Below are 22174 nucleotides of genomic sequence, written 5' to 3' on the forward strand. Positions count from 1 at the left end.
TTGGAATTTTCTGCTTAATCTAGTATTTGTCAGAACATGTTGACTTGTCAGAACGAAATCTGCAGGAATGTATCAGTTTTAACAGAGTTTCTCAGGGTGGAAATGCTGGCTAAAAGGAGACAGACAGTTGGACCAGTCTCCCATTCCTCCCAGCTCAGCACTGTTGATGCAGGGACGTGAACACGGTTGTTCTTGGATTGCTTGTGACTTTTGGGTGTTCCACACAAACTTCGAAAGCTCTTGGTTTCATCCCAGTACAGAGCAGGAAAAAATCTGTAAGAGCAAGAAGTTTCACGGGATGAGAAAACAGTTTCCTGCCCCATAAAATATGAAGTCAGCATTCCCTGTACTGTGCTTATTTTCTAATTATAATAATATTCCTGTTCTTTTTTATTATTATTATTTCTTTATTTTGAACATAAACACATGTTTGGTTAATTTCCAGGGTTCTGTTATCACTAATTAATATCTGAAAATGTTGATTTGAAAGAAGATCTTCATTTCTCAGTACCAGAAGTGTGAATTGTTCTTACCAGCTAGTACTTGCAAACAGCCTGTTTCTGATTTTTACCCCCAGCTCTCAATCATGACTCCTATCAGATAACAGGGAAAAAGAACAAGTCTTAGTTTCCAAAACCTATTATTTTGTGTAATTAATGAGGTAAGCCAGAAAAAGAATTCAGTAGATGCTGAAATAGAATGTCACAAAGAGTGCAAGAGAATTATTGATGGATTGTTTTAATCAATCAAGTAAAGACACTGAATTTATATACAGCTGAGATAGGTCTGGTCTATAGTCATCTTTTCATTTTGCTTAAAGTCTTAATGAAATAAAAAGTCAATATAGAGCTCCTGATTTCTCCTGTTATTTTGTAATTTTCAAGGTTGTCTGTTTTGAAACCTTTAAGCATTTCCCTATTAGCAACAGTTGCTTTAACTGTAGCCAAACTATAAGCATTTTCCAAAAGTTATATGATCATATTGCTGTTAGAATGCAGAATTGTGTTCTCCATGAAGCAGCTAAATTTAGCTTAACAACTGTGTCATGACATTAGCAGAAAATGTCTGGTGTGACAGGGCATGGTGTGGACACTGCACCAAAATGCTCATAACCACAGTCTATTTAATTGATCTTCCAGGGGGGTGAAATATCACACTAGTCATCTGTCTTTGTTTTTTAAAGCCACATCAAACAATTGTGTGGAAAAGTTAAAAAAGAAAAGTGCTAGTTTTTTTTATTTCATCCGTTAATGGCTCTAGGTCACTTGATACCCTTTTGTTTACGATACAGTGATATGCCTTTATCTTCTAAGGGTTCACCAGAGTGACTTATTGCTGTGGTACAAGGCCTAAAATAAAACTTGCACATGCCAGGCACCACATGATGCATAAAATATTCTAACAATATATTACAAAACCTTGTCAACACTGGGGAAAATTACTATTCCAAGAAGTAGAGCTGGCTGAAAAAAAACATTCTTTTTCCAAAATGGGCACTTATGAAAGACAGCAATCTGGGGAGCTGGAAGGGGAGAGACAGGGGTTTCTTCCTCTATTCTTTTGGAGAAAAGCCTCTTCCATGGTTACTCAAAAATGCCAACAGAATAAAAGAGAAGCCCACTACCAGCTCAGTTCTGCACATTATTTAACCTCTTTTGTTTCTTATTTTTGAGCAGCTGTGTTAAGAACCATTTCAGCCCTTTAGGGTACTTGCCAAGTGCCTTATATCCACACACCAAAGTGCTATATCTGCTTTGTGTGCACTGTGAGAGTGTCCTGAGTGCATTTGCTTTCAGCTACCTATAAACCATCTTGTTTTAAACCTTATCAGTCAGCTGTTTTAATGCCGATGTGGAAGTAGTCATCTCTCTTCTATCATTGTAAAATACACCAAGGGGTCTTGCAAAATTTATCATAATAAAATCCTGCTGTGAATTGTTCTGAAAGCAGTAAAACGGGTACTCACTAAGAACAGTAATCATAGCAGTTTTTAGCACAAGGCTATTAAGGACACTAAGTAAGATTATGACACTTCTTACACTGAAATAGTTCAGCTAATATGTGCAGCCTAGAAACAGATTTCTGATGGCTGATAAACTCATGTTTTACTTTAAGAAATATAACAACTCTTCCCTTTAAATATGTTTTGACAGATTAAACCTCTGACAATGAAGCCTGTTACTGCCTATCCTTCTGGGATTATCCTATTCCTGTTTGCGTTGCTGCAGAGAAGCCATGGACAATGCAAAGAAGCAGCTAAAAAATCAGAGATGAACTTGAATGTAAAATATGATCTTCCTAACTTCGTCACAGAGACACCAATTCAGAATGTAGTTTTATACAAGCATCATGTTTATATTGGAGCCATCAACAAGATTTATGTACTAAATGAAACTCTCCAGAACATTTCTGTGTACAAGACTGGGCCCGTTTTGGAGAATCCTGACTGTACGCCATGTGAGGACTGCAAAGAAAAAGCCAATTTATCTAGCAGTGTATGGAAGGATAACGTCAACATGGCACTGCTCTTAGAAACCTATTACGATGATCAGCTCATCAGCTGTGGTAGCGTGTCCGGAGGCATCTGTCACCGTCACATCATTCCCCCTGACAACCCTGCTGACATAGAAAGCGAGGTGCACTGCATGTATTCACCACAGGTGGACGGAGAACCAGATAATTGTCCTGATTGTGTTGTAAGCACATTAGGAACCAAAGTTCTGGTGACTGAAAAGGACAGGTTTGTCAACTTCTTTGTTGGAAACACTGTGACATCTGCATTTCAACCCCCCCATGTACTGCATTCAATATCAGTTAGAAGGCTAAAAGAAACACAGGATGGGTTTGAATTTCTGACAGATCAGTCTTACATAGACATACTCCCTCAGTTCTGCGACTCGTATCCCATTAGGTATGTCCATGCCTTTGAAAATGACCACTTTGTCTATTTTCTGACTGTCCAGAGAGAATCTCTCGACTCCCAGGCTTTCCACACTAGAATTATCCGCTTCTGCACTTTAGATTCAGAGATGCGTTCTTACATGGAAATGCCTCTTGAGTGTATTTTTACCGAAAAGCGGAGGAAGAGGTCCATTCGAAAGGAGGTATTCAACATTTTGCAAGCTGCATATGTAAGCAAGCCAGGTGCAGCTCTAGCCCATGAAATGGGCCTTGGGTTGAACGACGATATTCTCTATGGCGTTTTTGCACAAAGTAAACCCGATTCCTCAGAACCAACAAACAGGTCTGCTGTCTGTGCCGTCTCTGTGAGAACAATCAACGAGTTCTTCAACAAAATTGTCGACAAGCAGAACATGAAATGTCTCCAACACTTTTATGGGAAAGACAGCAAATACTGCTTGAACAGGGTAAGTGACGATTAATTTTTTACATTTTAGGACTCTTGTTCTCTCTTTGATTATGTTATTGTCATATAGCTGTCCTTTCAGCTTCGGTTGCAAAATGTGAAACCCTGATAATTTCAGATTACTTAGCATTGTTGATGATTCATCTTTGTAAGAACAAGTTCCTGTAAATTGACTATGAAAATTATCGAGGTCCTTATGGTGCTAAGTATTAGTTGAACTGGAAAAAAAAAAAAAAAAAAAAAAGCCTTTTTATTTGTAAGTAATTGTTATTCTGTGTTCTAAAGAGTCTGTGCTGCAGATAAATGGAACATTAAGGGAATTACTTCTTTCACTATTTTAAAGAAGTCTTCATTAACATTCATCTCCTTGTGCACTGAGGAGTCCCTGAAAATATCACTCATATTTTAAACCATGTTAATGCTGAATCACTGCCCTCCTTAGAAAAAAAAAATAAAATAATAATGAAAGAGCTGGTTTGGAACATGCCATGAAGAGCCAGATTGTAATACAATTACTCATGCTTGATACATAAACGGTCCCACTGAAATCAGTTTTCTTAATGAAAGAAGTGTCTATTAAAAGCGTGTCTGAATGAGGATACCAGTAGTCCTGGATAGGAAAGGTGGCCTCTCTGTGCACCGTGTGTTCAGGTGTCTGCTGCTTTCCAACCCCCTGAAATACCGAGGTGAAAGAATCACAGGAATGATTTCTTTCTTTCTAGTCAATGTCTGTGCCCATGGCAGCACTTGTAAAGAAAATACAGGATCTGGAATTGGGTACTTTTAAAATTTATTCTGGAACATAAAACATTCTCACCTGGAATTATGCAGCAGGGCCTTATAGGTGCTCCCTGTGGAGCTTTCTTTTCTCAAATAAAAGAAACGTGGAGCTCCGAGGTGGCATGCTACCTTCTGCCACAGTACAGGGCCAGAAGGGTTACAAAGAGGCTGCTCAGCCCCACGAGCAGGGATAGGGCTGGGCCAGGACAGCAACAGCTCAGCGTGCGTTTGGGGAAGGCTTGGGGTGAGGGTGGGAACCACAGGCCTTCATCGCTGCAATGCCACCAGCATTCTCCTCAGCCTGGCTGCCCAGCCCAGGCCATCGGGAGCAGGTGGTGGAGCTGGGAACTTCTTGAATGTAAAAAGCGAGGGCAGGTCTTCACTGCCAGAGGTGGGAGTGGGGCATCTCTGCAGAAGCATCCATTGCAGAAGCATCCAAGGTACTGTGGCTCTTCCCCAGTAGTGAGAGTGTGCCCAGATGTGGGGTCCAACCCAGGCAGAGCATCATCAGCATCATCACAGCAGCCTCCACATTCAGGGATCAACTGCTTGTTGCAGGCACCTGATGCTCAGCCCAGACCTAGGCACTGCCAGTGAATGCTGATACAGCAACCACAGCAGATGTAGCATCTCATTTCCTTTTTAAGGAGGGGGGAACAATTTTCAGGTACTAAAACAAGATAGAAAACACGCAGTACAGTAACTTCTTGTCTTTGTTCATGGCTTTATTGCTGTCCTGATGTTTCATTCCAGTTCTTAATATCCTTTTATTTTCATTTTTCAGTTCATTTTTCACAATGAACATAGTTCTTCTCTGAAAGTGCTTTTTTTATTATTATTTATTTCTTTTTTTCTTTTTTTCTTTTTTTCTGTTTTTCTTTTTTTTCTTTTTTTCTTTTCTTTCTTTTTTTCTTTTTTTCTTATTCCTAGCGTATTTTATTTGTGAGTGACTATCTTTAAAGCTTGTGGCCTTTAACTTATCTCATTCTGTTCTTGCCTATGTACCTGTTTCATAAGGTGAGCTTTTCATTGCAAAGTATACCATTAAAATATTGACAGAATAATTTGTCACTTTACACATGCTGGGAAGCACTTTCTTGTTTCAAAAGCTTTTCCAGAGTCTGCTGCTGCTTTGCATATCAGAACTGAATGTCTTATACTGCAGACGGTTTATTATAGTTGCCCATTTTCAAGAAATGTCATCAGAACTCTGATTTCTGCTACATTAAATTGATAAAGGGAAAAACGTTGCTCTGATTTCTTGTGGTTCGTTTAAATGACATAAAGGCAGTCTGATTTTTTTTAGTCCTGATTGTTTGCTTAACCCAGAGATATCAAGGCTGTCAAGCCTTGACATTCATTTTCATTACTTTATTCCAGATGAATCACTAGGGCTCCAATGAAAAGAGTCCTGTGAGTTTTTTCAGGTTTCAGTTAGCCAAACATAAGTCACGAGAATTTGCCAGGCATCCTTTATGAACCCACTTTTCTCAGGCATGCAAAACAGACCTGCAAGGTTAGAGGGCAAAAGAAGTAAAGGAGAAGGCAGAAGAAGGAATCTACATTATTGTCAGATTTGACCTCCCCTGATTTTGCTAGAGGTAAAAACAAAACTAAATATCCCAAACTTCTCAACTCTTCTTATGCCCTTTTTGTACATTATAAAAACTCACATAAGGACATAACACAATTTCCCCTTTATAAGTCACCTTCAACTTAAAAGAAAGCTTTTATAAACTGTGAAAGTTTGTCACAGTTTATTTTGGCAAAATTAAAAACTTGCTTTTTGTAATGCAGCCAAGATGATTTTTCTTTTTAACGTTGACAAAATGAAACCACAGACCACTGATGCAAGTGAAAGGCACTGACCACTGTGACATTTAGTCATATGACAGTGAAAACAGTACGGCAGTGAATATGGTATACCACTAACTTCAAAATTAAAAAGAATAAAAGTGCCTTCAGCAATGCTTGCAAGGGAGTGCAATGATATCTGATAATTTACAGTTGCAGTCTGATTGATGAGGGCCATTCCATATTACCAAAAAAGTCCCAGAAGAAAATTGTACATAATTTGGTTGGACTTTGGGGTAGTCCATCTTTTTAAGAGTCTGTCCCACAGTACTGTTTAGTCTAAGGCTGCTAAAAGCTGCTAAGGCTACAAAATAAACCAGAATAAATCATCCAAAACATTTCCTCCACCCTTTCTTCTCAGATTTTCAACATTTATACAAAAAACACTTCGACTAATTTTGATGTGGATGACAAAGTTCATTAGCTTTTAGCCTCTTTTTTTAAAAAAGCAATGAAGTTTATGTGTTTGTGCTATGGTGTGCCTGTCTTTCTTTTAGTTGCCCTCAACAATAAGAAGTTTTAAATATGCGAATCCGGGTGTGAATCTAGAGAAAGATCTGTTATATGTGGAAACTGATGAAGTGTAAGAAGCCTCTTTATAAACATGAGAGGGACTAACAGGGACCAAAGCAGGTATTGCTCACTCATGGAAAAACTCTCCATCAGAACAAAGTCAACTAACCACAAGATACATATCCAGACACAACTATGCTTCACTTATTCCAATGCTCATGGAAAGCATTTTAAAATCAAAATAAAACATTTCCAGTTGCGTTTAAGTGAAATACTTGCAAAGGCAAAGCCTGGACTCATTGAGGTCAGGGTTAGGAAAAGTGAATGGGATGGTGCATCTGGCTGCTATCAGATGTACTTCTGTGGAGCTGTGACCAGTTAATGCTTCCTGAGGTTTTCCCTCAGTGAAGAGCTGGCTGTCACTTCAATGACAGAAAGGAGGTGATAGAAGTGGCTTCAAATTAAAAGAAAAATGTGGAGTCATGGTAAAGGAGTTTTATTGCCCGAGTCAGGACAAAGATAGCTGAGAGGTAGCTGCTGTGGAGGGTTTTGAATCACTGTTCAGGAATCTCTTCACCCACAATGAAGAGGAAACTGGATGTAGGTTTTTAGCAAATTATATTTGGTCACACTTAGTCACTTTCGGTCATGGTGCTAGAATGGAGGAGTACTTAGCTAAGGAGAGAGATATATACTGCTTACTTCATCTGGAAACATAGTCCAGTAGTCTGCACTTCTATCACAGATTAAATGGGATTCTCCATGTGAGGAAGATGGGTTGAGTTTAGCCTTGACAATCTCATCTGTACATTTCAACTATCATTAGTTAGATCTTAATTTTATGGGCTTCATTAAGCCTTTCTGTCTGTTATTACTAAACAGTTGTGAGACCATTTCTCCTCTGATACCTTCCGATAGCTTCAGTCCCTACTGACTTCCACGGAGAAGCACCTCTAAAAATGAAACCAAAAATCAGCTCTGTAAAGTTCCTTCAGCAGGTAAGTTCAGGTGAAAGGCTGACATACTCCATTTACTGCCCAGGAAAAGGGAAACCGCAGACAGGCTTTTGCTACTGCATTTCCCACAAGTGTCATAAAGCAAAACAAGCTGGTCGCCACTCCTTGTCAAATGGAAGGCACAAAGAGAGAGAAATCGTGTTGGAAGAACATGAAATGAAAACAGAAGATCACCAAAACAAAAGATAAAATGACAGGAAAATGAACACATGCTGATGCTTCTTTATTACCATTACACGTCATGATAGATGAGTAAAATTGGGTTATGCTTATATTGTAATGGAAGAAAATAATTGCTGCCTTCTATCAGGAAACCACAAAGGCACTTATTGATCTGTCATCCTTAGGGTATGTCTAGGAATATTTAATAAAATAAACAGAGACAAATAACTCTTCTGAGGTCCCGAAACTCTAATATCCCACACCATTTGGCTTTAAAAATAAAAATCAAAAATTGGCAGGTTTAAAAATAACACCACATCTCTCTGATTAGGAAGGGCTGATGTGGCTTATTTGGATAATCTCACAGCATGGAGGAAATGTGTTTTTATATTTCAAGTAGAATTTGCCTGAATATTTTCCCTCAAAGTCAGGCACCAGGATCCCTCTGGTTGGTTGTCATTTATTCCTCTGGAAATGTTATATCAAATGGCATACAGCACTCTGCCTGGGCATGGAGCCTGCTCCCATCCGTACAGATTTTGTGCAAGCTTCTCAGTGGGTTCTGACATCTCAGGCAGATAAATGAAGAGCAAGTTGGTGATGAACAATGTGCTCTAACATCCTTTAAAACAGGTTTAAATCTTAGTACTAAAGTGATGGGCTGCATCCACATTTCTGTTCTGCACTCGCTGCCTGTCTGCAGAAAGTCCAGGAAACACCCCAAGGGTGTCCATTGTGTCCTGTAGGACACAGGGTGCCAGGCACCACCCTGAGTCCCTCCGGCATTAGATACACAGCCATCTACCTACTTAGCCTTGCAAGGCCTGCAAATATCACAGCCTGAAGGGTCACAGAAACAGTCTGAGCTCCTGCTATGCAGTAATGAAAGAAGCAGTATGGGTGTGTGCATGGGTATGATATGAGCTATGGCTGTCGTTAAGGTTAGCTCAGGCTGGGCCAGATTCATCAGAGGCATAAACTGTAAAGGTGAAGGGCTGTTCTGTATCTGGGAATAACCAGGGACACCATCACAAGGAAGTTCCCAAGAAAAAATCATGACAAAGAAAAAGGCAGGTCAGGGACCTTCTCTGGAAAGTACCGCGCTGCCCTGAGCTGTAGGTATCTTTGCAGATTCTTCCAAGCCCCAGCAGCAATGGGGTTTGAGAGCTGACCTGTTAGTCTGAGTGTTGCAAAAGCTACAGTTTTCCTTCCCCTGATCTCCTGTTAAGGACCTGTCTCTGTTTGCCTCCCACTGTTTCTGCTTGGTATTTTATCATCTTCTCGATGAAAGCTGGATTTCTCTGTGAAAAAGTAGTACCCGTTAACCTACCATTTTCTGCAAAGGGCACTGCTTTATCATCCAGAGTTACTAATAATGTTCCATTTCCAGAGTTTTTAATCAAATTCTTCCACTGAAGGCAGGGTTCCCTGGTTATTACTGTGGGAGAGTGACTGCTGTGTTTCTCTGGAATCGCACACAATCATTTCAAGCAGAAAGCGATTTTTATTTTTTCACATGGATGCTTGGATTCTCTGGTCATGTGTTTTTTATGTCTCAGAGTTTCTGAAGTCCCTTAATTTACTCTAAAGATTAGAATTGGACAGAGAATAATTTTCTCATCCCGTGTAACTTTGAAAAAATTTGAAACGCTTTGCAACCCCACAAGAAGAGGTCTCCAAAAAGTAGACTAGCAGGTGTGCAGCATTAAGGACACTCACTAAAGATGTAAAGTTCAGATCTAAGTCTGTTTTCCTGTGTGTGAAGCAAATTCTAGTTCTCCTTTGCCCCAGTCTAAGTTCTTTGTGACATCTGATGGATGTTCTGTAATGGGACTGTGTCAGCCCTGCCTGAGAGAGCTGCTTGGGTTTCTGTGGATGCAAATCCATGTCCCAGAGAAAGAGAAGCTGATGCTGCAGTGCATCGCATGCAGATCTACTGACTCCTGGATTCATCCCACCTGGCTTTGGAAGCTAGCTGAGACATCTAAATTAGGAATGAATTTCCCTCAGCTTCTGCTGCCAAATGATGAAGGGGCATATCCAGAGGGCACCCATCTCAGATACTATGCTGTCGTAAGAGTCTAACAAGCTTCCAGCTTTCCATTTCTGTCCGTCTATGAACAACACTTTTTTATCCTGTCTGCAGTTAGGATGAAAATCCTGACAAAGCAGACATCTGCCTTTCAGCTCCCTCAGCACCAACCTTACCTCAGCATTTCTCTGCTCACAGTTTGATCTGACTCAGGACCCCACATCACCTTCACTATTGCTCACTAAAGCAACAGTGAGCAATTAGTATCCGGGAGACTGCTGTGTTACGCGGACTTTCTAGGTGGTATGTGGGTTTCTGAACTCAGACAGATTTTACATCAGAATGGAATTACTCCTGATTTCCATAGACACGAGTAAAACCAGAGTCAAATCCCATACTGAATAATAATAATAAAAAAATACAGCTAATGAAGAAAAAACATTGTGCAAATGGTTCAGAAAGCAAGTGCAGGTCACAAAGAAATACTACTTGCCCTGGATATGCAGTAGATGAATACAATGAACCATTAGAGGAAGAATGATCTTGGGGAAAGTGATAATGAGAGCTTCATTTTCTCAAGGAAGATGTGACTCTGCTTTAATGTTCTGACTGTGGGAATTAGGGCAAACCGCATGATTTTCTCCTACTTTCTGGACTCCTTTCTATCCCAGGAGTCTCTTGTACCACTGTTTTGGCTAGATGTGCAGTTGTTGTGCAATGTTATCTTGGAATAAAAGTCTCCATGCTCAAAATTATCTTAGGATCGCTGGTCTAGATGGAATTCACAGTTTTTCCATTTCATCACAGCTTCCATGTAAATAAGGACTTCTGTGAAAAATGTACCTGATGCACTATATCAGTGTACAGCAAAACTGTTTATATTGACAGCTCTTATACCTTGTTTTATTTCTTCAAAATCTGTAATGATTCAACACCTCTCCTTTGATAATCTGTATGCTGAGTTAAATGTTAAATTAATATAAGGGAAATAAGCAAAATGCAAAGATTACTCAGGTCCATTTTATCTGTTGAATCAATAGGATTGACTTAGTGCTAATGCACTAACCAGATTATGAAAACTTATGCAGCACTGTTCAATGACAAAAGCAAATAACTCTTTGAATGATCTTGACAATAGAACATGTAATCATCTTAATTTGTATTAACTAATTACATTTAACATGGATGTCTTTTTACCTTATTACCTTAAGTGGAGCATCACTACAGTAACCGTCTCCCCCCCCCATTTGAGCACTGAAGTAGATCAAAGCAACAAGTATAGGAGATAGTGGAATGATACTGTGTAAGATGCATCAATAGAGTTGTTAAAAACATATTTTTTTTTTCTGGGAATCATAAACTTTTATATGATCTTTCCATTGACTTTAGTGAATTCTAGATCAAGTCCTGGAAGCTGAAAGTGTAGCTGAAAGATCTTTCAGTAATTCCCTTTAAATTTCTCCTTATTTTGCAACAAGTATTATTTTGAAGGGTTGGTTTCCTTTGTAACTTAGATTATCTGCAGGCAATGACAACACATAGTAGTGGCCACTGTATAATTAAGGTTGATTGAAAGTTGTTTCCATTTTAAAGTATTGTTTCCAGTTGCTTTTTCTTCAAGTCTCTTTGCAATTGAGATTTGAAGGTTTATTCTCAGAAAGGGAACATACCCCTCCTGTGTTTTATAAAAATAAAAATAAAAAAATGAATTGCTTTCAAATACATGAGGAATAATGGGAAGAAGAGGAAGGAAGAGGGAAACAACTCTTTGTTTAAAATAAACAGAGGAAAAAACTCTTTTCCCATTTAAAGCAAAGCTTCAGTGCCCCAGCAGAAGTTCTTAGAAACAGGAGAACCCAGTCCCCTGCCTCAGATGTGTTCAGTTCTCAGTGAACACTGGACTGAGTTCACAGTACCTACAGTCTAGGTTTGTCTTTCAGACATCATGAAGAAATCAGAAACACAATAGGTCTGCTTTGTGGGAATTTTTTAGTGCAGAAATGTGTGTCCCTTTGGCAAAATTGGCCCACTCCATGCTTTATTGTTTTACCCCTCCTTAGTATTACAAAAAGTGCTTGGTAATGATGTCTGTTGATATTTTTGCAAAAATCTGTTTTAAAAGTCGCATTGCATTTTCATGCATTTGGGTTTTCTCTTGTGATTTGACTTCTGAGTAGTTTCTAGAATCCAGGTAGTTTTTTGATAGAATACAGCTTCAAAAAGGCAAGCTTACATCATATCAATACCTAACGCTGCCACTTCCACATGAACATTATCTGTCTTTCTGTGCTGTGAGAGCAGCATGTGGGCTATGCACGGCATATCTCCAACATACTGTTCTAGTCTGGCTTCCCTACTGCAAATAATAGCTGATTTGTCCCCTTGGAATACCTCTTTCCAATGATATACTGAGCCCACCACCATAAATGTGTGCAATAGTTCAAAATGAAAGACCCAAGCTCTTCATTAGTAATATTGGATAAAGGAAATGAAGTGGGAGAATAAGAAGGTAATGTAATCTTGGTGCCAATAAAGAACACTGTTTTACATTTAGCCTGCTGTTGGACAGCACATACGGCTAGTACTGGCCATCCCTGTTTAGTTACGCATAGTTGCTTCTCTTGGAAATGCAGCAGCAAGTTTTGGGAACTCATTCTGCCATTGTGCTGATCCAACAGATGACAAGTCTGGCTGTGGAACTGCAGTTGATCTTGTTGGCAAAAGCCAACACACTGCATCCAAAGAACTTCTGTTTCTCATGCTCCTCCATTCTGGCTGGTTTCACTCCTGCCTGTTGTACAGCACTGGAGTTCGTTCACAAGAGATTCTTTTCTGCTCAATTACTTCCAAAAAATAAGTGAGTCCATAATTTTTCATTGTATGATCATTGATTGTGCCCATAACTATAAAGAATTCAGATAGTCTGTGACAGTTATGTATAGTGAGAAAAACAAATGTGACTGTGGCTTTTTAGAATTGCTAGTAGTAAAATTGGGTCCATTTCATGAATTTTCCTTCTTTCAAATTGCAGAGAAAATATTCTTCCATGGGACTGGAGTAGAAAGCTACTTATATTTATCTCCTCTTCTCCCTTGTGCTTTATTCATTCTGACCAGCTAAGGCATGAAACTACAGGGGACAGGAGAAAGGAGTTTGTCCCTTTGCCAAGGGAACCGACAGAAGAAGGCATGAGGTGAATAGAGTCCATAAATGGGCCAGAGGCCAGAAAGTTTGTCCTGGTTATTTTTCTCCTCACCTTGTCTTGGAGCTATAAGAATAAGGATTTTAGTAGTCTTCTCTAACTGAGCATAGAATGAAAGAGACTGGTATGTGACAGCTGGGAAGATTTATGAATTTTATGAAATCCAAGGAGTAATTCCTTTCAGAGATAACAACAATAGGCAGGAGATCTTTATAATGTACTTCACATTTTTAAACTTGGCACTGGAAAAGAGATGGTACAGGGTCTAACTCCAGTACGATGCTGATCAAGTCACTCATCCCTTTCAGGCAATATCCTGGCTTCACTGACATTACTGGAGCCAAAATTTCACCTCTCATATTTCACTTGAGAAGACAGAGTGATCAAATGCATTGCTTACCTGAAGAGAAATAGTGCAAACTATCCAGGAAATTTGAACGCATTACAGAACAGCAAAACTTTATTGGCTAAAAATACTCAAGCAAATTGAGAGAGAAAAGTCTGATAAGGTCCTTCTGTCTTCCCCACAGTTACTTTTGCTGTTCAGAGTCTGTTATATAAGTTTTACATCATTATGTATTTGAATCCAGCAGGACACAGTCCTGAAAATTGCAGTTTATTTATCTTGACTCACTGACCTCCACAACAGGAGATAAGAAACTATTCAGGAGATTTCCTAAATGTCTTCCTACACTGTTTCCATTTTAAATCAGATTGGGAGCCAATTTGTTATGTAGAATCATCTATTCATTCCCACTACAGCAGTTATTCGTTGAAAATGGACTTTTGCTATTTGCAGATATCAGACTCCATCTCCTCCAGCTGCAGCACATTTCCACCATGTTATGCCATAGAAATGCTCAAAGGAGAAATGCTGTAGGCACTTCTGGGTGCCCATTTCTCTTGAGGGAGACTCCCAAGATCCATAGAAGAAAATAAAAGCTGATCATTAGGCATTTGATTCCTGACAGCTAACAAGTTAAAAGTCACATAAACTAACCAGTAGGAAATAAGACTCCTACATATTCCCAATGTACTTGAATTATCCTTCATAAGTGTAGCATTTTACAATTCACACTAGTAAATCTCGTTAATTTCAGCATACTTCTTCAATTTGTCAAATTAAATTTTAATTTTAATGATGTCTTCCAAATTGTTTGCAAGACAGCATGAGATGCTCTGCAGTGATTAAGTCATTAATTTCTAGTTTATTCAAGACATTAAACATCAGATCAAGACATAATATCACTATCTAATTGAGCACTGCACTTAAATAAGAAGAGCGGTTTTGGCCAGCTGTAGCAAGACGGGTCTGGAGGAATGCTTACTGAACTGTTTCTCCAAACAGCAGTCACTGCAAATATCAGAAAATCTCAGAAAAAATCCCTGGTTAAACTTTTTTTTTTTTGGTCCCTGAGTCTATTCAGACCAGAGGACAGGAGACTAAATACTGACACTGACCTACCTGGGTATTTTTTTGAGATTTCCATTAGCAACTTTAAAATTTTAAGTTTTCCTCCCTGCTTTGCACTTTTAGTTTCAAATGTGCAACTCTGTCCAAAATAATATTTTTAAGTCCACTGAACATGAGGTGTAAATCATCAGTTAACCACCAAGCAGCAACAGCTCTTGATAGCCCAGCTTGATGTCTAGGGACTTCTTCGGTATGTTTGTCCTCCATGGACGGAGTCCAGGGAAAATTCCAAAACACCAAAACTTCCCCTATGAACAAATAAGGTAGTGTGTTATCTCCTACCTTCTGGATACAGAAAAAAGGCAGGGCTTTCCCGCACCTCTTTGCATTCCAGTGGCACACCTACACCAGTTTCACAAAGCCCTCGCTGTGAATCACACCCAACTGGCACCTCTCATCACACAAGAGAGGCAATATAGCCCAACCCACGCACTTACCAGTGCTCTAATCGTCCATTTCAATATTTGTGTGATTTGTCACTGCAACTTGGCGTAATATCCAGAGTGCATCATCTGACATCAGTTATTTTTCCACATTGACAGCCAAGAGAATACTTATGTGTACACTGAGAGAAAGAGAGAGGGAGGCAGAGATTCAATCTTCAAAGAGTTAATTTAAAGCAGCTTCTTTGCTGAAGTTTTCTGTGCTATCAATCTTCGTTTAGTTTTCTAAGTAGCCTTTTAATCTCTGTATTTCTACTCAAAGATCAAAGCATTCGTATTTCTTGAACAGCTAACCTTATGTTATGGTTGATCCATGAAGCGCCAGGTTTTGTAAGAGAGCCATATGTGGAACACTCTGCAGGTCTTTGGGCAGATACCCAAAATTACGACATCTCTGAGGAAGGCTGAAATGACTTTGTGGCTGAAATGACTTCAGGAAAGCTAGGAAAGGTATTGGGGCAAACAGGAAAACGCAGCCATATTAAAAAAAAAAAAAAAAAACTTGAACAGAGTTTCACAAGGAGCATCAGGATGCTCAAAACGTGTTAAGATAAGCACACAGGAGGAGGTACTTTTTTAGGTTTAGCACTGAAACATTCTCCCTAAAGTTGTTTGCTCATGGAAGGAAAGGAATTATAGCAAAGAGCAGAGGTCCCAAGCTGGGGGAGGGTAAACTCAGAAATCTGCCTTATTTCAAAAAGCATGAGAACTGTACATCTTTCTGCACTTGAACTATTCATACTCATTGTATGAGTAATCTTTGCACAGATGTTTCAGAAATATTTTTCAACTGGATAGGATATGAGTGCAAAAGAATAAAGCTTTTCACTTGTTTGTTGGCCAAAACAAAGAAAAATTAAATTTGTCTCCTGTTGATGACTTAACCCAGTCAAGTACTGGGTTAAAAATATGTAAAGTTTATTCAATGACTGTTTGGTGTGCCTAGTGCAAAGTTCCTAGGTCAGTTCCTACCATACGTTAACAGTTAATATCAAAACTAATAGAGCAAACACTTTAGCATGTAGGTAACCAAACCAGTAAGTCACTTCTGTGTCAGATCTAATATGGAAGCCCTCTTCCTGTATCGTTAGGCTATGATTAGGCATAAAGATTTCAATTGCACTTGTTTGGTAAAATCCTTATACAGGATTTTACATAAATGATACAGCAAATTGACAGGACACCTGGAGAGAAAAGCTGTCACAACTGCTGGTAGCAACTTCCAAGGATCATAAGAAACCTCACCTGCCAGTGCTATTGCTGGGCACAGTTCAGAAACATAACAATTTGACAACAAAGGATGGAGCTATTACGTTAAACAGTTTGCTAGTAGCATTTCTAATGCCTTGGGGTTTTTCCAGAATTCAACGGAGTTAAGCAAACAAGAAATCCTTGATTCATTATTTTCTTTCTAATAGTACTCTAAGTAGCAGAAGGAAAACCACCCAAATCAAGAAAATATGAAAATAAAATTTTACTTGTCCCTAACTGCATGATCCAGGCCTATCGACTTTAGTAGAAAGACTCTGACTGTCTTTAAAAGGCTTAATTCAAGCTTTTAAAAGGATTTTTTAAACATGTTTGTAACAACAACAAATCAATAAGAAAAAAAAAATAGGAAAAACCTAGCTCTGTATTGATTTCAACAGAGGGGACTGTCCTAAAATCCTTTATAATCCTCCTACATGTTTATTCATAAAGGATGCTACAGTGGGAACACAGTAGATGACTTCCAAATTTAAACTGGTTAGAGATCCTTTAGGGGGTTCCTGGTTATTATCTGTACAATTTCACCAAAACAGATGAAGTAGTATCAATAGTAATGGAATTTTCAGTTAATAGATTATGATTGAATTATCAGAACTGAAGGTTATATTCTTCTCTAGAGATATCTTAAAGTGTATTGTTCAAGAATTTTTCCAATGAAAATTAAAAACCTGTATTCTCGATTACCAAACTGAAAGAGAAAATCCTGCAAAAGCAGCAACTACTACAGTGCGCTTGAGACATAGTGATTGGACGAAATAGCACATAAGCAATAAATGATCAATATAACAGCCTAAGTAATTATAAAAAGCTGGCTTCACTATATACAATCAGAAACATATTTTTCCTGCTTTATTTCCTCCTCTTTCTCCACCTCTTTCTCCACCTTTTTCTGCGTATCACTGAAAAAAAAAATGTAGGGAAAGAAAAGAGAACAGAAAAAGAAAAATGCTGGAAAATCTTATTTTAATGAAAAAAAAAAAAAAAGTGAAAATGCAAAGTTTTTAGAGAATCGTTTTCTAGGAATCACTGTTCTAGAAGCAGGTGAGTCATTGATCAAGCTTTGCAATCAAAGAATTCTGAGACCCTTGGAGACGGAGCATTATGAAATTCACCTAGAGAAAGAAAACCTTGATATATATGCTTACACATATATCATCCAGTTAAATAAAGACCTTACAGTCTTTTTCCTTACAGAGGGAATAAAAAAGTTGAAAGAAGCATTCCCATAATGTTAAGAAGTCATTGCCTTCCTCAAAGAACATCATAACTGATGAAGCAATTAAGTTTGAAACATTTTAAAATACTTTTGGTCAAATGCATTTGTGCTAAATGACTTCACTCTGACAAAGATCTATTCCTACTCATAAAGACAGTACTCATCTGTACTTCATTTTCTAACAGGCTTTTTCAAGAAATGCTTCATACTGCAGAGCACAAGATGATGAATATCGCTTAGAAGTTACAACTCCTTTGCAGAGGGTTGACTTGTTCATGGGCCAGTTCAACAACGTCCTGTTAACTTCAATATCTGTCTTCACCAAAGGGAACCTTACCGTTGCTAATCTGGGAACTTCGGAGGGACGCTTCATGCAGGTAAATATCACCTTCACAGTAAAAAACACTGGAGTTAAACAGAATAGTGAAAAACAAGGAGCGGTATTATCGAGTTTAACGGGGTGTTAGAAAATTCAAATTGCTGAGTAAAATAGAGCCTCTGGAACATAGACAAAGCATCTAATAGAGCATTCAGCATTTTAAATGTTTCACATGGGCTTTGTGGTTTGGAGCAATGGTTTTGGAGCAAAATCCGCCATATCTCCACTTTGGCTGGTTCAGTCCAGAGATCTTTTTTGGTCTGCACAAACTACATTTCTTTGAAAGGAATATAAACTGAATTTTTTGTCCTAGATACATATCAAGCATTCTCCAACCCCAGCTGCGGGCAAAAAGCTCTAAAGCAATGACTGATTCTCTGAACAGTTTCAGATGCATGCTTCATATGGTCAATTGATCTAGAAGATCAGATTATATCTAGTTTAAAGTAAAATGCCCAGACAGTTTACAGTGTACAAGAAAGAGCATTAGTTGTTTCTATATACTGATCCACTTCTATGGCAGCAAACTACTTGCTTCATACCCATGTGAGTTTACGACTCACAGCTGAATAATTGAGATTAACTGCTCTGTCATCTAGTTGTAAGTCTCTCTGAGTACATCTCAGTTTTTAGGACTCATTGTCTTCTCACTATTCTTTTGGACAGCAATTTTTCCTGTCTTAAACCAGGTTTTCCATAGTGAGTGGTAAATCACCCTCCTGAGAAGTCTGTCTCCCTCCACTGAGTACATAACTAATCTAGGCAGGTAGATTAGCCTGCATACCTTCTTTGTAGGTGAATAACAAAATAAATCTAACCCATACAGCCAGTCTTTTAAAAATTTGGCAGTCAAACATGAGAAGACAAAATACTTTGAAAACAATGAGGGCTTCCTCTACTTACGCACCTTCTTTCAATCACTGTCAACCCACAATGACCACTTTGGAGAGCTTGTCTTCTCCAGCCACCACAGGGTCCAGCCTGGGTGTGTATCTCGGCCTGGATCCCACCTGCACCCAGGGATCTATGTCCTTTTTACTCTGCCAGTATTATCCGTCCTCTAGTGGACTTCCAAATGTATTGGCAGTCTTTGACGCTTTAGAGAGTCTTTGCTCTGTAGGCCGCAGTCATCAAATTTAGCAGTTGTCCCTCAACCGTCATTAACTGACTCCTGATAAGAAGGCCATCATGTGCTGCTGTGCCCTTCCAGCTTTCCCACATCTGGTAATCTTCCACTAGAAACCACTTGGGCACGTACACCTTTTCATAAATTCTTGATGTAGCATGAGTCATCAGAGAAGACTAAATAATATGCCTTCTCTTTTTTCTCTCTTCCTCTCATTCTCAGTCCCTACCACATCCAGTGGGGCTACATACTGTCCCCAGTATTTGCTAATCCCCAATTGGCACCCTTTTTGGACAAAGGGTATCCAACATCCCCACTACTGCCTTCTGCACAGACTGGGTGCAGAACCTGCCCTGGGTTGCACAACCCATAGTGCTCCTGAAAAGAGGGGGGTGAAAGTAATTTACCATACAGGACAGGTGGAAAACAGGAGAAAATCAGAGAAAATTACATTTCTCCTTTCCCCCTAAAAGACAGGAATTTAACAAAATGTTCAGTGACAACCCTGCCAGTTTTACCTGAACTTGCTTTGACGACCTCGTTATCTTTAAGCTGCAGCTAGTCTTCAGCACAGGAAAGGCAAATGCTAAGAGCTACACGCTGAGCACAGGAGCAACCTACGCTCTGTTATTAAACATAGATACTGGTTCACACAGTGAACATGAGCAATTTGTTTAACCTTTCTGAAGCCATTTCCTTATCTAAAATATACAGTTAATAACAGCCACTGTCTTATTCACTGCACTTGTTTTGGGCTGCCATAAAGCTTTTAGGGAGCTGTGGTGGAAAGCACAAGGCAGCATTATTTTTATTTGTAATGTTCCTTAAATTATTCATTCAAGTCCTGCACCATACATCTCATTCAGACATTTACCCACTCATGGAACAATTAAAATATTTCCAGGACACATTTCCCATTCCAGGTTCAGTTACAGATCAAAAGAAAGGCTATTGTGTACACTGCATATTGCCATTAGCAGAAATATTCTCATCATTGAATTAGATTGGCTAGAGTTACAGAGGGAAGTTAGCATTGGGCTCATACTGTAGTAAGTAGGAGCTCTTTCTTTGAGGATTTGGTGCAACCAGCAGGAGAATAAGCATACCAACTAGCTTTAATGACACTACCTCCAGATAAAATGTTTAGTATTTTTTTTGCCTTTAAATGGTTTTGGAAGGAATACTATGTCTCTAGAATACAGAAGACATCACTTTTTCCAGAATTCAATGTACACTTACATTAAGTCTTTTTTTTTTTTTTTTTTTTTCTTTTTTTACACTAATAGTTATCTAGGAAGTGCTTTCAAACATGTTCATTAGCAAATGTCCAACTAAAGCAGATTTGCAGTGTTTCTATGGAAATATAGCTATTAACTGCAATGAGATGGAGATCATTAAAAATTGAGCTATTAAACTAACATTACTGAAGTAAAATGGATTAAAAAAGAATCAGGATAATCTAACAATGATTTAATTTATCAAAACAATATCCCTAATCACTTCCCCATATTTTATAGCAAAGAAATGTAACTATTTTCTTTTTTTGTTTCATTCACAAATATACTGGAACATATTGCAAAAAATCCTCCTCTTTTTCCTTATTGTATACCTACCTGTTGCACAGTTTGTCATTTGCACTAATATTTTCGCTCTTTGTACATGCAAATATTGAATTTTCCTGTGCAACCTATTTGTAACTCATAGCTATTCAGAGCTGACTATATCTGTTCAGAGAGAGATTTGCTTTCAGAGAAAATGACTTGCAGAATTTCTAGAAAATTCTATGTATCAACAAACCTGTTTTACATCTGGTTTCATTGTATTAATATATTTATAATATATTTTCATCAAAACTATTTAAAAGAAAAAGAAAAAATACATACTCATATATAGACTTGTAGTGAACACAGTGCACCTGGTACTTAGATCCTTTTTGAAGTATCAAATCTTAAGTCTGTGTTTAGACAATTTAGTTTGTGACATAAACTTCTCTGGCAACACAATGCCCAAATCTGACACATATTGGTGATAATTAAGGGTGAAATTAATGTTTTTTTAATAACAATTTTGTTATATTAAATTAGGGTTCATTTTAATTATTACAAACATTTTGTGGGGAAAAAATAGATGTTTAAAACACAGTATCATATCATGTAAATTCAACTGAAGCTCCAAGCCTGTGCTGTGGCAGCCAGTAGGTGTCGAATCAAGCTCCTGATGTTCAAACCAAAAAAAATTTATTTGAAAATGTATCTCACATTCTCCTGTTATACCTGCTTACACATGATCAGCAGCCAACCATTTGATTCTTCTTCTCTTCTTTCTTTCATTTTTCTTGCTCTCTTTCCAGATCCTTTTGCACTTTCTTCTGCCCATCACTGTCTTCCTTCCTACCGATGCCTCATCTCTGTTTCCAGCCATATTTTTCTGTTTACCACACAATTACAGCACAGCATTTCTGCAAAAGTCAAGAGAAGGTTTAATATGTAGTTTCTGAGAACACGATTTTTCCTTCTGTAAATGATGGCTAGCTGAGTCTAGGTTTTTGATGTATTTAGAGCCAGATCACACTGAATAGCTCCTGTCTTTACAAGTGATTCCACTGAAGCTGATGGCTGTGCTAATGACCCAACTGTTATCAGAGTACAGCCTGTATTTTGCTTCTTTAAAAAAAGCATCAGAGGAGCCAATAATATTTGGAATGCAGAAGCAGGTATGCCTTACCCAACCAGTGAATAGTCACCTGTTGTTTTCTACTTGTCCTCTTAGTTGGATTAAATAGAATTTTTCACTTTCACAGCTCTGAAAAGCACTGGTACACTAATACAGGAATGGAAATACTGCCTCCTTTGCTAAATGTTTATTTTTTTTCAGCCAAAATCTAAAACTAAACTCAAATCAATCTAGATTGTCCAAGCACAGAAGATTCATGAGCTCTTTTAAGGAGGATAATTGGGGCCGGGAGGTGAATTCCAGAGTTCTCCTGGAGAATAATTGCAGCCCATTGACATACTGAGCATGTTTTGGCTGCATCAGAAATGTTAAATTTGTATTTGGCCATGAATAGATTGGAGTTTGTAGTTTACTAAATATTGTGGAGTTTCTGTTACAAAACAGAGCAGTAATAATTTTTCTAAGACAGCTGACATGCATGAGACAGAAAAGAAAAATGGTTTTACTTCCTTCCTAAGCTGGAGCCTGACAACAAGCCTTTTTCCCCCCTTCTTTTTTTTTTTTTTTTTTTTCTGTTGAGAAGTTGCAGCTGTTTCGGCCTTTCTTATTGTGCTTGTTTTCAGAGTGTGACTGGGAACATGGGCTGAAAGTACAGCTGTTGGGTGCAA

The 22174-nt window shown here is 38.5% G+C and overlaps 1 protein-coding gene across 2 annotated transcripts in view; it reads left to right on the plus strand.

Annotated features, from left to right (window-relative positions):
* Positions 1-2156: 2156 nt before the first annotated feature.
* Positions 2157-22174, plus strand: part of MET (MET proto-oncogene, receptor tyrosine kinase) — a gene marked incomplete at both ends in the record, with an annotated part of 69435 nt that continues 49417 nt past the window's right edge. Inside the window, 2 exons of one of the 2 annotated variants that reach the window (XM_084292693.1) lie at positions 2157-3368; positions 17514-17705. In XM_084292693.1, the coding sequence (XP_084148819.1) occupies positions 2169-3368; positions 17514-17705 (1392 nt within the window). The remainder of the gene's footprint in view (positions 3369-17513; positions 17706-22174) is intronic. The other variant, XM_084292692.1, reaches the window with a different exon arrangement.

This window comes from Netta rufina (assembly GCF_964035555.1).
Source record: "Netta rufina genome assembly, chromosome: 1".
Classification (NCBI taxonomy): domain Eukaryota; kingdom Metazoa; phylum Chordata; class Aves; order Anseriformes; family Anatidae; genus Netta; species Netta rufina.